Source organism: Lasiodiplodia theobromae, assembly GCF_012971845.1.
Source record: "Lasiodiplodia theobromae strain AM2As chromosome Unknown scaffold_40, whole genome shotgun sequence".
NCBI lineage: Eukaryota > Fungi > Ascomycota > Dothideomycetes > Botryosphaeriales > Botryosphaeriaceae > Lasiodiplodia > Lasiodiplodia theobromae.
Genome location: NW_023336520.1, coordinates 244,960 through 259,880, shown reverse-complemented (window position 1 = coordinate 259,880; position 14,921 = coordinate 244,960). Strand labels below are relative to the sequence as shown.

The 14,921-nt window shown below is 56.8% G+C and overlaps 6 protein-coding genes across 6 annotated transcripts; 4 read left to right on the top strand and 2 right to left on the bottom strand.

Moving 5' to 3' along the window:
• Window positions 1-1,130: 1,130 nt before the first annotated feature.
• Window positions 1,131-1,606, top strand: LTHEOB_10655 (Pantetheine-phosphate adenylyltransferase family protein; the record flags this gene model as incomplete). The annotated part of the gene is made up of 2 exons (XM_035507324.1): window positions 1,131-1,322; window positions 1,472-1,606. 2 exons carry the CDS (start codon window positions 1,131-1,133, stop codon window positions 1,604-1,606), a joined length of 327 nt encoding a protein of 108 aa, XP_035367265.1.
• Window positions 1,607-2,543: 937 nt separating this feature from the next.
• On the bottom strand, window positions 2,544-3,879 carry LTHEOB_10654 (26s protease regulatory subunit s10b; the record flags this gene model as incomplete). The annotated part of the gene is made up of 4 exons (XM_035507323.1): window positions 2,544-2,664; window positions 2,716-3,172; window positions 3,225-3,611; window positions 3,660-3,879. 4 exons carry the CDS (start codon window positions 3,877-3,879, stop codon window positions 2,544-2,546), a joined length of 1,185 nt encoding a protein of 394 aa, XP_035367264.1.
• Window positions 3,880-4,636: 757 nt separating this feature from the next.
• Window positions 4,637-6,118, top strand: LTHEOB_10653 (Phosphopyruvate hydratase; the record flags this gene model as incomplete). Its single annotated transcript, XM_035507322.1, has 4 exons — window positions 4,637-4,760; window positions 4,815-4,871; window positions 4,931-5,270; window positions 5,323-6,118. 4 exons carry the CDS (start codon window positions 4,637-4,639, stop codon window positions 6,116-6,118), a joined length of 1,317 nt encoding a protein of 438 aa, XP_035367263.1.
• Window positions 6,119-7,482: 1,364 nt separating this feature from the next.
• On the bottom strand, window positions 7,483-7,950 carry LTHEOB_10652 (Protein grc3; the record flags this gene model as incomplete). The annotated part of the gene is made up of 1 exon (XM_035507321.1): window positions 7,483-7,950. One exon carries the CDS (start codon window positions 7,948-7,950, stop codon window positions 7,483-7,485), a length of 468 nt encoding a protein of 155 aa, XP_035367262.1.
• A 1,301-nt stretch (window positions 7,951-9,251) lies between these two features.
• Window positions 9,252-10,781, top strand: LTHEOB_10651 (uncharacterized protein; the record flags this gene model as incomplete). The annotated part of the gene is made up of 1 exon (XM_035507320.1): window positions 9,252-10,781. The coding sequence occupies one exon, from the start codon at window positions 9,252-9,254 to the stop codon at window positions 10,779-10,781; it is 1,530 nt and encodes a 509-aa protein (XP_035367261.1).
• A 1,013-nt stretch (window positions 10,782-11,794) lies between these two features.
• LTHEOB_10650 (uncharacterized protein) lies at window positions 11,795-13,541 on the top strand (the record flags this gene model as incomplete). Its single annotated transcript, XM_035507319.1, has 3 exons — window positions 11,795-12,244; window positions 12,297-12,764; window positions 12,816-13,541. 3 exons carry the CDS (start codon window positions 11,795-11,797, stop codon window positions 13,539-13,541), a joined length of 1,644 nt encoding a protein of 547 aa, XP_035367260.1.
• Between the last annotated feature and the right edge of the window lie 1,380 nt (window positions 13,542-14,921).

The following is a 14,921-nucleotide window of genomic DNA, read 5'->3' as shown; positions in this document are numbered from 1 at the left end:
TTTTAAAAGACTGAGACGGCACACTATTTGTACCGCACCTAAATGAAGCACGCATTTTGCTCCACGACGCTGGCCGTCTCCACGGACAGCAGGCTTCGCTCCCAATCTCTTCCTGCTTTAGGGTATCCAGATCCATTATCCCCAGATCTTCGCCTTCGTCCCCTCAGTGCCTCAACGATCTTTTTCCCCCCACCTTTCCTGTCGATGCGCTTGGTAACGAGTGTCTGACATAGCGAAACTCTACTTCGCCGTAGTTTAGAAGAACAGGCGCAGAAGCTCGAATATGAGGCCGCCGCAAAGGACGAAGGCGAGGACGGCTAGAAAGTGAAATAGAGAGTCAGTAAGAGTCTTTTGAGTCAGATGCGTTTGCCTGTGTATATTTCCTGCATACGCCGTCTGCAGTAAAGAGGCAGCTGTGCACGCGTTCGAGGTGGCCACGTACCGATCCAGCCCTTGCTGATCGGGCTCTTGTGAACCTCCTGCTTTTTGATGGTCGCCTGCGGCTTGCCACGCTTGGAAGCCTCGGACTTGGCGAAGCGCTCGTTGGCGAGGCGCTGCTGCGGAGTTTGGGCCTGGCGTGAGGAGATAGTGTCAGCAAGTGGTGGTCGAGTGAAGGGAGGGCGCGCGATTGAGGGGCAGTGGCGTTTGTAATTGAGAGGGACGGGATGGATCAGCAGTCGCGGTGTTTACAGAGAACGGGGTTCGCGCATACCATTGTTGGTGGAGAGGAGCTGGGGTTGTGTTGCACTGATGCGGAGGGTTGCGGCGAGAGCGCGGAGGTGGCCTCGAGGGGGGGCTGGCAGCGCGCGGGTTTGGAGCGAGGCTTGGAAGATCCCGGGACGCGAGGTTTCAGGGGAGAAGTCGTCCAGATGCTGTGCTCGAAGCTCGCAAAGAAAGCAAGAGGTGTGGTTGTTGCTCAATGTGGCTACGTTGATCTGGGATGCGGAGATCGGTCGAGGGAGGATGGCGAGCTTCAATTCCCGCGCAACGAACCACGATTTTATTACAGCTCCGCCAAAGACCACGTTGCCTGACCCCCCCTCTCCGCCCGCCTCGACAACGCCAACGTCGCCTGTCATCTGAGGAGTCATAAATATCTTGCAATTTTGAGGTTGCCTGGACCAGCAGTCATGATCGGCACCGCCGCGTCGCGCATGGCCAGCCTGCCGCCGCTGCTGCCCCGTCGCTCCACCTCCACCGCCGCCGCCTCCGTCACCAGGATCCCGTGGCCATTGGGCGCCAGGCCAGCCAGGCAGTATGCATCGTATCAGCCGCCAAACCCCCCCAAGCAGGAAAAGTCCTCCACATATGGGAATGCGCAAGTAAGCCCGGCCTTCGCGTTGCTTCCACGTCCACACAGACCCTTGACACCGCGCGATGGATCTGTATTCCTCTTTCCGTTTCCATAGACACCAAATGAGTCAGTGGGGAAACACTGGTACGGATGCCGGGCTGACATATCCGCGAACAGAGAGCGTTCTACCGCGACTTTGGCGCACCCGTCGCGAAGGTCTTCCTCGGTGCGCTCGTTACCTATCAGGCGTTATACTGGGGCTGGCTAAAGCTTGAGAGCTTGGAGATGAAAGAAGAAAAAAGCGGTGCGTAGCCTACCATTTGCTGAGTGCATATCCGGACCGCGGAGTCTCTGGCCACTTGCATGACGCGAAGACACAACCAGAACTGATTTGCAAGGTGGGGAATACGCAGCGGAGATTGCCTCACTGGAGACGCAGGTCAGAAAAGCTGTCGATAGGAACAGAGACGGCAAATGAGCCGGGGAACAGCTCCTCCGTTGGCAGTATTGAGCCCGCGCTGCGCAAAGGCTCCCAGAAGAGTACGCTACTCCCGTGATTTAAGCCCGCCCAAGGGAGAGGAGAAGGAAATGGCTTCGGATCACAAGCCCTCAAAAGGCCAAAGAGCTTCGTTTTTCTGGGGCGTCGTACCCGCCGTTCATCTGGCGATGCAATAAGCTCTGCTACTGTCTATCATTGCAGGCATCCGCAGTGGCAACTGCTTCGTCTTTAGGTACTAGGCGTTCTCTCCAAACCATCCTACTGGACACCGCCTGGAATGCGTTGGAATGTTTAGTTTCTTCGGAATGTGGGACGGACCCAGCCCAGAATTGTTGAGATGGTTTGGCGAGCCAGACCATAGCAACTCTAATTACACCAGGCAACGCGAATGCGAATAGCGGCAGCAAGGACATGCTTCGTTGACGATGATGGCTAGCAAATCTAGACCATGCCTTCAACTTTGTGCCAATTTGCAAATGCGACGTAAAGCGTAAGGGCAGGCGTCTCGGCCGATGGAACCTGTGAGGCATTGAGTTGCTAGAGCATCGCGCCAGCTTCGTGCTGACGTATTCCGAAAATGCACCCAAGAGCATTTGGCTGGTTGAGGGTTTTCATTTCATATATTACAGCACTACCCGGGCTTCTATCATGCAATTGTCGAGTCCATGCCTTTGGTGCGCGAACCTCCGCGACAAAACGCCAGCCGCAATATACTTGGTCGTAACGAGAACATGCGTGACAGAAGCGGCCTTAGAGCTTCTGGTACTCCAGCTTGCCCTCCAGTTTCTTCGTCTCGGCCATTTTCCGCACCGCTTTGTTGAAATCGTCCTGATTGATGGCATCGCGATAGTCCTTGATGGCGAACAGGCCACTGTATACGTCAGTGAATGCACACACCAGATTCGGCAAAGGCAGGCCTTACGCTTCGGTGACAACGTTCCGCAAGTCGGCACCGTTGAAGCCGTCACTCATCTTGACAATGCTCTCGAAGTCAATTTCTCCCTCTGTCTGCACGCTGGCAGCGTGGATCTTCATGATTTCCAAGCGGCCCACCTCATTGGGCAGAGCGATCTCGATCTTCCTGTCTAGACGTCCAGCACGCAGAAGCGCAGGGTCTAGAGTGTCAGGCCGATTGGTGGCCATGATGATCTTGGTTTTGCCCAGGTAATCGAAGCCGTCCAGCTGGTTGAGCAGCTCCATCAACGTCCGCTGGATCTCGCGATCTGCAGATGTGCCCTCCGAGAATCTCCTTCCGCCGATGGCGTCGATTTCGTCCATGAAGATGATGCAGGGCTCGTGCTCCTTGGCGTAACCGAACATCTCGCGGATGAGACGGGCGGACTCGCCGATGTACTTGTCGACGATTGCGGATGAAACGACTGCCAGGATATTAGTCGAGCACCATTATTCGTGCAGATGAATGCTACACACCCTTCAAGAAGTTTGTCTCCAAGCTGCTCGCCACAGCACGCGCCAGAAGCGTCTTTCCTGTACCGGGGGGGCCGTACAGCAGGACACCCTTGGGCGGCTTGATCCCTACACGAAGGAAGAGCTCTGGGTTCTTCAGAGGGAGCTCGATGACTTCGCGTAGCTCTCTGATTTGCTCATTCAAGCCACCGATGCCGCCGAAGCTGACCTGGCCGGGGTCCTCCAACGACATGTTGTAGACGAGCGGGTCGACCTCACGGGGAAGCATACGCATGATTGTCAGGGTCGTCATGTCCAGCGCAACGCGAGTGCCCTGCTTCAGCTTGGCCTTGTCGACCTTTGACCGGCAGCCGACGACATAGCGCGGGCCGGACGAGGCCTTGACGATGACTACATCGCATTAGCACAGCAAGCCAACAGGAGCAGCGGGGAGCGCACATCTCTCTTCGTCCAGCTGCTTCAGCACCTCTCCTATTATCTGGCCGACGCTTTGCAGGGCCTTGATGTTCTCCTCGGACACGTCGTAGTCGCGCTGCAGGCCCTTGATCTCGAGGCGCAGGGCCTTGAGCTTGGCCTCCCACTCCCTCGACTCCAGCAGCTTGGCCTTGTACTCGTCCAGGGCGTGCTCGCGCTCGGGGTCCAAACCGGTGCCGCTCATGATGGGAGGCAGGTGGGCGGGCTCGGCGGAGCAGAGTCGGGTGCGGCGGTGGTGGTGGTGGTGGTGCGGCGGCTCTGGTGACAAATTCGCGCAATGGACGGTGGGCCTGCAAGACGAGGCGGCGCGGATGGGCGGGGCGTGCAGGGCGTGATGGAGGAGCGGGTGGGTAAGTTGCGTAGGGCGATGGTGTCAAGCTGCCGCACCAGCTACGACAGCTCCAGCCGCGCCGCGCCGCCGGCCGGCGCCCGGGGCAGCGTTTCGCCGCACGTCACGTGAGTAGGATCGATCCGTTGGCCAGCGATGAGGCGAATGAGGCGTGTGGTCCCAGCTCCCTTTTTGGCGTGGAGGGGCTGCGCACCTTTTCTTCTTCTGCGAACCCCGCCATCGCTCAACGCTTTCCGTCTCCTCCTCACAACTGCCCTGCGGAATCCATCACCAAGCATTTCCCCATCGAGCCGCCAATTCCAGGTAAGCAATTCGCCGACCCTTGCCGCCTGAAACACCATGCTGGGCCGCAGTGACGCCAGTCGGATGAGCATCTGGTTACCCAAACCGTGCGCCGGAGCTCAGCGCTATCGGCAGAGGGGCCGCTTTTCTCGACACAGAGTTTGTCTGAACATCTGACATCACGCGAAATGTCATCCCTGATAGCGATTTAAATTTCGCACGCCATCTATATAGCCTGCCCTCCCGCTCCTGTTGGCCCTTGACCTTGACCGTCACCACCCGCTGACTGCAACCCTCACCCACCAGAACCATGGCCATCACCAAGATCCACGCCCGCTCCGTCTACGACTCTCGCGGTAACCCCACCGTCGAGGTCGACATCGTCACCGAGACTGGCCTCCACCGCGCCATCGTCCCCTCGGGTGCCTCCACCGGTATGCTCCCCAACGCCGAGCTTCGGGCGATTTGTTGTTGACTGGCGACATTAGGCTCCCACGAGGCTTGCGAGCTCCGCGACGGCGACAAGTCCAAGTGGGGCGGCAAGGGTACGTCTCCCAAACTCCATGTAGGCTCGCCGATAAAATAGCTGACGTTGCCGTCTTAGGTGTCACCAAGGCCGTTGCCAACGTCAACGATGTCATTGCCCCCGCTCTGATCAAGGAGGGCATCGACGTCAAGGATCAGTCCAAGGTTGACAAGTTCCTCATCGACCTCGATGGCACTCCCAACAAGACCAAGCTTGGTGCCAACGCCATCCTCGGTGTCTCCATGGCCGTTGCCAAGGCCGCTGCCGCCGAGAAGGGCGTCCCGCTCTACGCTCACATTTCCGACCTTGCCGGCACCAAGAAGCCCTACGTCCTGCCCGTTCCCTTCCAGAACGTCCTGAACGGCGGCTCCCACGCCGGCGGCCGTCTCGCTTTCCAGGAGTTCATGATCGTTCCCAGGTGCGTCTTTCTGATGGTCTCCCCCGTCGATGCATCTGCTGACAATTTGCAGCGAGGCCCCCACTTTCTCCGAGGCCATGCGCCAGGGCTCTGAGGTCTACCAGCAGCTGAAGTCCCTCGCCAAGAAGAAGTACGGCCAGTCCGCCGGCAACGTCGGCGATGAGGGTGGTGTTGCCCCCGATATCCAGACCGCTGAGGAGGCCCTCGACCTGATCTCCGAGGCCATCGAGAAGGCTGGCTACACCGGTCAGATCAAGATCGCCATGGACGTTGCTTCCAGCGAGTTCTACAAGACCGACGCCAAGAAGTACGACCTGGACTTCAAGAACCCCAACAGCGACCCCAGCAAGTGGCTCAGCTACGAGCAGCTTGCGGACCTGTACAAGTCCCTTGCTCAGAAGTACCCCATTGTCTCCATCGAGGACCCCTTCGCTGAGGATGACTGGGAGGCGTGGAGCTACTTCTTCAAGACCTCTGACTTCCAGATTGTTGGTGACGATCTGACCGTCACCAACCCGGCTTTCATCAAGAAGGCCATTGACCAGAAGGCTTGCAACGCCCTTCTCCTGAAGGTCAACCAGATCGGTACCATCACCGAGGCCGTCCAGGCTGCCAAGGACTCCTTCGCTGCCGGCTGGGGCGTCATGGTTTCCCACCGCTCCGGTGAGACTGAGGATGTCACCATTGCCGACATCGTCGTTGGTCTCCGCACTGGCCAGATCAAGACCGGTGCTCCCGCTCGTTCCGAGCGTCTGGCCAAGCTCAACCAGATCCTCCGTATCGAAGAGGAGCTTGGCAGCCAGGCTATCTACGCTGGCAAGAACTTCCGCACCGCCGTCAGCTTGTAAATGCGAAGCACAGGGTTACGAATTTCCTAGTAGCAATGAGCTGAAAGAAAAAAAGATACTTGAACAATGATACTCCCAAATACTTTTTAGACAAAACATTCGTCCCAAAAAATTGTCTGTGTTGACATGGTGTCACATGGTGGTCGAGGTCTTTCACTGAGCATTCCACCGGGAATGCGGCAGCAAGATTTCCAACACCCGCTCTTGATGCCTCATGGACGAGGTTTCGACGTGGTCCAATCTGACACTTCGATTACGAGGTTGGTTTGCTTTTTCTTGCAGCAAAGTCGAGGTGGTTGAAGCTATTGTCCTGATATCCTTCACGTATGTGATGCATTCATATGCAGATGGACCCTTCAATTACCCGTCTTACGTTACGATACCAAGCGAACTAACCTCTTATCATAAGATTGCTAATGGCTTAAGCAGTTCCGTTTGCGATACAACGAAGGCCACGGAATTTCCTTTGTTACTGCAGCCATATCACAGTTGGAATGCTTGGCGCAAGAAATCATTTCAAAAGGAGTTGCCACACAAAGCCAAGCATGGAAAAGATCGCGTTCACCGGCCAATACTAAGCAAGACACTTTGAAAATAGAACGGATACAGACTTCGCCAGGCAGATCGTCCAATGGCCACATCCCGCGCGTGTGACCGACAAGGCATGACAGTGAAGACATGAATGGTCCAGGGGATACTAGACCATACATGCTATGGCTTTTACGCCGGGCTCTGGCCTGACAGGCGCTGCATTCCTGTCGAACTGGAAGTCTTGGTTGTGAAACACCAGATTATTATACCAAGACAATGACATTCCGACTTCAGGATACCCGACTGTCAACAACCGAAAACGACTATATAGCATCTTCTGCTACCATGTCTGATAGTTCTCATCCACTCTCCTTAAAACCACCTGCTGTCCTCATTGATTTTCGGCGTTGTTGCTTTCGTTGGTCTAACAGACTTGAACTGTCGCTCATTCCCCTTCCCTTACCACTACTCAAACGTACTCTGATCATTGATTTGCGCAACTGCCCTTCTCTTCCGCAACACACCAAGGTTTCAACAGGCATGAAAGCAGCAACATTTGCCGTTCTGGCAGCAGCAACAGCCGGTGCATCAGCACAGAGCTCAGCCCCAAGCGGGTTGATTGCGCCCAGCTATATCACTGTTGTTAGCTACGAGCCATGCGTTACATCGTCGACGCCACTGCCTGTCGTTACAGAAGTCCTGACAACGTGCACGGAAGATCGTGTGAGCAGCACTCCTTTACCAACAATTCGTACCACCGTCTACACCACTACCTATGTCACTATTTGCCCCACCGGTGGCCTGACCTCAACGGCTTACACCGTTACCGAGACCTACACTGGTAGCAATCGGCCGTCGACAAGCACCGGATCGGTTCCGCCTGGCTTTACGACAACCGTAACTGCCTGCGCCTCGTGTGGATCCAACGGCGGCCCAGCCACTGTCACCCTCACTGTTCCCTGCTCGACCAGCGCCGCCCCACCCACGAGCGGGCCAGCTAGCCCGACCGTGTTCCCGTCATCCGGCTCCTCCACTCCCGTCCCGACCTCGCCCACCGGCTCTTCGGGGCCCGGGCCCGGGCCGTCGTCCTCCCCAGTGACACCATCCGGCACGGGCACCGCCAATCCCGTGACCAGCTCACCATCCACTTCGGTCGGTAGCCGCACGGGGCCCTTGTCGTCCTCTGTCCCGGACACAACAGTTGTTGTCACCATCTGTCCCGGATCTATGTCCTCCGGCGGCGTCTGCACGCATTCAACTTCGACTATCACCGGCTCGCCAAGCGGCAGCGGAGCAGGCATCCCGACAACGACTATTGCGACTTGCCCGGGTGGAGGGGTTTGCACGCATTCGACACCGGTGCCGTCGAGCTCATTCTCAGCTTCGGCCCTCCCTTCAGCTTCGAGCTCACCACTGCCTCCCGCGATGGGTGCGGCCGCTGGGTTTCAGCGGACCAGCTTGGCCAGCCTGCTTGGCGGTCTCTTTGGTGGTGCGCTGTTATTGTTGTAGTACCACCGGTGGGGTGATAGGGTTGTCATCAGCATGTTGGTATGTGCTCAGTGCATGGTACGATTCACTTCACCGATGATATTTGCTCCGACTGCCCTTCTCACTGACTTCGCACGATCTCCAGGAGCAACCTAATACGCAGTAGAGCCAGTATCGGCTGGTTTATTTTGATGTTTTCTTGATAGCCTGTTTCTTAGCATTGCTGTACCTTGAGCATGGTATTGGTAGTCTGGCCAGACTTTCTGGCTTTCCCTTCTGAGAAGTGTCTGTTCGGAAAATATTTTTTTGTCATTCTCTACTCTACCTCCACACATGGAGCCATGGTCTGCTATGAGAGGAAGGAGGATATGTTGCCTGAAGTTGATGTGGTGGTTGGTGAAAATCGTTGGGACGCGGAGACTGCTGGAAGGTGGCGTTGAGGATGTGACAAAGTATGGTCTTAATGGGGCGGCGAATTAATGATCGGTGTTAGAAAGGCGATTGAACGGAGAGTGCATGAGTTTGTAGCGATAGCAAGGAACGAAACATCAATACGATACGGAACGAAGCTCATGACATTTGCAAGAAGACTTGATTTCAGTACGTGCATACTGTCGACACCTGGCAGAGTTGTCGAAATGATGTTCGTCCGGCGTGTGCGCTGATCTTGCCCCTGATCTAGTCTTAACAATGTCATTGTCTGGGAATCGCTACCTGTTTCAATTTCTTTACCAGCCTCAATGCCACAAAGCCATTCAAGACCACAGCCTTCGCATAGTTCTTTGTTCTTGATTTGCACCTCTCTTTGTGTCTTTCTGGACCGATAATGTCGACGTTGGTCATATAAGAATACGGTAGCAGTGCTGCATTGCGGGGCTGGGAACTCCATCAAAATCCTTTCACTGTCCAAAGTCGTCGCTTTGCATTCAAAACTGAACAATAACTTATCTTACTGGATAAGACACGGCACCAAAACAGTGCGCAGGCAATCCAAACACTCGACTGCACTCCATAGCAGCAATAGCAATCACCTACCAACAACACCGTCTCGTTGGATAGAAGGCACCAGCAAACACAAGACGCAGCACACGAATACTGTTGACTTACAAGTGTCATGAAGGAAACCATGCGCTCAACGCTCCGCAGCCATGAGAGGCAGATGCGGCAGCGGCATGAGCAAGCACGTCACCGCGAGCCTCCAGCCCATGGTGCTCCATCAATTGGACGGTCATCGTCACCATCTTCAGTATCGCGACCATCTGATAGCAGCAACACGCCACCTAGCATCTCGTCTCCCACTTCGGCGAAGCCCGTGGCACGGAACCCCGTGAGCAGAAGCAGCTCGATTTCTCGGCAACAGACGAAAGCACCAGCGCCGGCGAAGTCGAAGAGGGGGAAGAAAGGGCTGGTGACAATGTACAGAGAGGCGCCGCCAAGCGATGGAGAGATGCTTTTAGAGGGGTGGCGGGGGTGGCAGGAGAAGAGGAAAAAGGAGGAGCTTGAAAAGAATGCGGAGGGCAAGAGCGAGGATGAGAAGGCTCGCCGAAACGGAAATTCCTCTCCACGCCCTAGTTGTCGGCCCGGTGCTGGCCGCGCGGGTACTTCTCTCTATGGATACAGCAAGCACACGGCATACGAGCAGGGCAACACGAAGCCAGACGAGCTGGATTTGCTGGTGTCCAAGGTGACGGACAAATTATCGCACTGGGGCAAGGGGATCTCGGAGAAGAAAATGGAGGAACGTCAGCGTAAGGAGCGCGAGGCGCTGAAGAAAAGCATATCATCGCCCAGACCCGCCAGCTCCAGCACCGACAACAGCGGGCGACCTAGCCTCGAGCCGCCGTCCTGCCGCCCCAGCTTCGGTAGCGGAGGGAGCATCCGGACGGGTGGGTCGATGGCGGAGCGAATGGCGAAGCGCGGCTCCTTTGAGATCCCGTTCTGGCCAAAAGGTAAGGGTTCGGCTCAGCACGACGAGCGCTGCGTACAGGTTGGGGGGGACTCTGTCGACCCGGAGCTCGCGTCAGCGCCCTGGAATCAACATGTCACCAAGTCCAGTCCCTTTTCCTCGCCGGCCAGCAGCAGGAGCTCGACGGACAAGTCCGACTCGCCGTCCAACAAGTTCTTCGGTAGGTTCGTCCCTTCCCCCACCTCTCTATTCGGCAGTAGCCACGCAGCAGGGACCCGACGCCGCGGTTCTGACGGTTCTGACGACAGCTTTTTTGGTTGCCAAGGTATCTCGGTCGAGGAGGAACATACAGCGCAGCATCTCGTACACCAGGACCGGTGTGAGGGGCACATCGAGAGCCTTGACTTCCGCGCGCCGCCCACGCCGCCTGACGGCGCGAGAGAGCTCTTCGGTCATGGCGATGACGACGATGACCGCATCTGCTACTCCCGCGTGTCACCGCAGCGCCCGATTGTCTCGGACCACGGCGTGGACAGGCGTAGTGCCGCCGCGGAGCTGGTCGGTCAGCGTCAGCGGCGTAACAGCGACGATCACGAGCCGGACGGCGACGACAACCGCGTGTCCTGGTGGGATCCGCCAGCGAAGGGGGCGGACGAGAGAACGAAGCATTGGAGGGATTACAGGAGGAATTTGAGAGGCACGACCTTCTCGGGAAGGAAGGAAGGCAAGCCGTTCTGAGCGACGTTGTTCTGGTGTATATACAAAATGGAAAGTATGATAATCTGACATGCATGAAGAGTGGCACTTGCGCGTCATGGGCGGGGCATGGGGATGCAGGAACGCAGGGCTGCCTGATGCTGCCTGAGGCTGGAGCCGCATGTGCCGAGGCGCCCGGAATAGCAGCGTGGTGATGTGTTTACTGTTTCGTGGAGTCAGGCCATGTTGAGAGGTGGTCAAATCAGTGCGGGCCAGCAGAGCAGCAGCAAAGGGTCTGCGCGCGATCTGCGCTTCCGCTGTGATTCGATGTGCAGGCCGACGCGCGGGCCATGGTGGGCCGCAGGCGGGCCAATGGCGCGCCAGAACGCCCCTGCCGTGTGGTCGGCCTGTGCGTCTCCACCGCGAGCTCAGCGCTTCACTCCGCGCCTTAATTGGACCTCAGCATGTCGGCGCTTACGGCCACCGCGACACGCTGCCGTGCTGGCTGCCCTCGAGCCAGCACCTCTCCTGCGCGGCTTCTCCTTCAAATCCCCAGCTTCGCTGCTGCAGAGCGTCCATTGCTGCCCGTGCCGTCCAGACCTCGACCGCAGCTACACCACCACCATCGCTAGCGCAGCGACACCAGTCCGGGGTACGCAGATCCGCTCCGGCTCTAAGAGCATGATTGCTAACGGCGCCTGCAGCCCATCGATCCCGGCGTCTATTTCTGGACCTCAGCACCCGCAGCTGCGCCTATCAGCTTGCGCAGCACCCACGCCTACTTGAGCCTGTAAGTGCGCCTCTCTCCACCCCCAAGCGCTCGCCGCTGCCCGTCCAATCTGCGCGCCGCCTCGCGAAGCGCCCGCCCAGACAAAAGGCCGCGAGCCCGCGTGCGCCCGCCCTTTTCTTCACCTCTCTTCTCCGGCTGCTGGTTCCGCCCTTCGTCCCCCTTCGTCTCTCCTTTGCTTGGGCTTCGTGAAGCGGGTCTGATCGAAGCTCGACGCTGTTTTCCTTCCGCACACGCATGCCCCTCACGTCATCTCCGCACTTGAGACATGTCAGCCAACGACAAACCCATTCCCACAGTGACCATTACAACCGGTCGTCGCCCGTCGACCGACTCGTTCGCCACTTCGCTCAAGACGCCCCGGACCGCCCGCTTCGCCGAAGCCACTTCCGTGCACTCTCCTCTCGAGCCCACCCGCTCCCCCTTCTCCGATCCTCCCACAAACCACTACGCGCCCCAGCCTCAGCCCGCCGACGTGGGCTTCGGCTATCTCAACAACCGCACCTCGGGCCACGAATCCTACACCGGCGTCGAGATGGAGGAGACCGACCGGAGATACCTGCCCCCACCCACGCCCAAGAGCCCGCTCAAGAGCGCCCTCAAGTCGCCCGGCGCCCCGCCCCGCAACTTCGAGACCGTCTTGAGCCCCACATTCCGCGAAGAGCAGATCCTGGAGAAGCATGAGGGCGATACCGAGAAGGAGCAGCAGAAGGACCTTGTAAGCCAGCCGTTGCCTTGATTCAGCGCCACCCCTCTAACCACCCCGCCAGAAAATCAAGTTCCGCGTGCGAGTTGCCAAGCTCTTCCTCCGCGGTATCAACTTCAGCTGCAGTCTCATTGTTCTCTCCATGCTTGCAGCAACCTTCTCCATCTTCAATGCCACAAAGCACCTGCCCGCCCGCAGCAACCTGCCTCCTTGGGCGGAAAACACCAAGACCTGGCCCCAGATCCTTCTGCTCGTCATTGCATGTATCTCGCTGTTCATGTCCATTGTCATCCTCGCCGCCTACTGGAGAGGCGGCCACCGAAGAGCAGAGAAGGTTGCCGTCTACTACACCGTCTTTGCCGTGGCTTTCTTCATCTTTAGCATCGTCATGTGGGCAATTGGCGCTGCTATCCTGAACTCTAGCAAGGTCAACGGCAACGGCCAAGATATGTGGGGCTGGGCGTGCAAAGACAATAAGCGCCGCGAGCTCTTCGAAGCCGAGGTCCAGTACGCGCTTGTGTGCAGGCTTCAGGTAAGACTTCATCCCTTCTATGGCCAGACGTGCCAATTCTGACTTGCCTAGGACTGGTCCCTTGTCTGCTGCATTATCGAGGTTGTCATCGAGACGCTGACAATCATCGTCTACGGCATTGTTTTCTACCGCTTCTGGTCCAAGCGCAAGCTCCGGAAGTCGATGGCAGTCCGCGACCGCGCCCGCTCTGACCTGTACCTCGCCCAGCTTCGTTCGCAGTCGGCACCTAACACCCCTGGCTTCGGCCCGCCACCGCTCACTCCTGGTGACGGCTGGAAGCCTCCGCCAGGCCACCCGCGCTACGTCGACCCTCTGTCCGCGGCTGAGAACGGCCACGGCGCCTTCCAAGAGAGCCAGGAGAGCGTCCAGTACCCGCGCGGCTTCGCGGAGCCCAAGCCATTCCAGCTGCAGCCCCCGCCGATCCGCGTCACGGGCGCTACGCCGAAGATGCAACAGAATGGGTTCGACGATGCGCCCGTTCCGCCCCAGCCCCAAGCCGGCGGCGCCGATGTCAGTCCGCCCTCCAGTCGACACCCAAGCCCGCCGAACGACACCAGCTATCGTCAGCCTTCACCGCCGCAACCCATGAGCCCTAGCTTCGCTCCTCAGCCTCAAGAACACATCCAGGAGCATGTGCCCGCCGCTCCCGGTGAGCAGCAGTACGAGGCTGTACCCATCCCTGGCGCGTACGGCTCGCCCATGACAAGTCCCAGCTATCCTCCGCCGCAGCAACAGCACGGGTTTGATTTTGGCCTTCAGCAGCAACATCGTCAATAATTGACGATGTACATCGCCCCGTGGTAGCACCACGGCTCAACGTATTTTTTTCCCCTCTTGATATCCTCAAACGTGGCATTTCCAAACTGTACATCTGGCATAAACGGGCTTTCTTATCGAAAGAGGTGGAGCGATCCCCACTTATTCACGCATTCTCGTCTCTCGTTATCTGATTGAGATATCCTGGCACAACGCCATGTCTTACTTGGGCGTCGCAGCTTCGTTCCAAATCTTTGATCAGACTCAGAAAATTTTTTACCTTTCTTTTATTTCCGGAAGATATCTAGTGGGTTTGATACCTCGGGCAGGATGGAGTTTTTCTTTTTTATATTTGAAGTCGAATATGCGGACGTAGAAGTCTGTCGCTGATACCTCAAGTTGTGCTTTATTTGTCTGGTTCCGTCGTAGTAGTCAGTGTATATGTGTATATGTGCGTCCCTGCAAGACGGACGATGACAAGATTGGCGAGAGGAGAGGATGGTAGGTGTAATGCAGGAAAAAGCAGGTTTCCAGTTGCGCGAAGTGGTCTCTTGTCCTGTTTTTATCGTGCGTGTAGTGTGAAATGAACATTATCACAACAAAAGACCCATTCTCCCTTCTATTAATTGATCGACCAAGGAATATGTGACGTGCAGTACAATTCCGTTTCCGGCTCCCTTTGGAGCAGTGTCGAGTGGCCAGATCTTCAATTTCTCAACAAGGCCTTGATCGAGGGATTTGGGAGTGCGGTCGCGATCTGATTTGAATCGAAGACACCATTTCATGAAAGACCCAGTTGAGAGACATGAAAGCAACGTCGGAGACTGAAATTGGCCCCTGCCTAGTATCGAGTACTGCGATACGAATTCTTCTGAGGCAACCAGAACGAAATGCTCCCGGCCAGTTTCCCCCAAGTCATATCTATACGAGCTACTGATCATGCTGGCACTTACTAAGATTTCAATCCACCGGCACACCTTGCAAGTTCCAACCATTTCACGACCTTGGGGGCGGATGTTCCATCCACCTGGCGTCACACGCACAACGGCAACAGATGTTGAGAACGTCGGTGGCTACATCTGGAATACATCTGGAATCGCCGCGATGACCCTCGGGGATGCACAATTGCTGATGACAGAGACGAATCTGGACTGCCAACGATTGATGCATCAGTGAATTCAATAATAATGCCGGAAACGAAGGTCAATTGTTACGACGTATTGTCATTTCAATTCATGGCAGCCGGTAAAAGAATTCGAGAAGGGTTGATGCTGACCGCGACGAGAGCTGGTTGGTTATGGGTACACGGAAAAGAATGTGGTGGAAGTTGGGGAAGAGTTCATATCAATTGTCAATTATCTCCCATCGCCTCCCAGGGAAAAAACCATTCCGAAGCCCTCC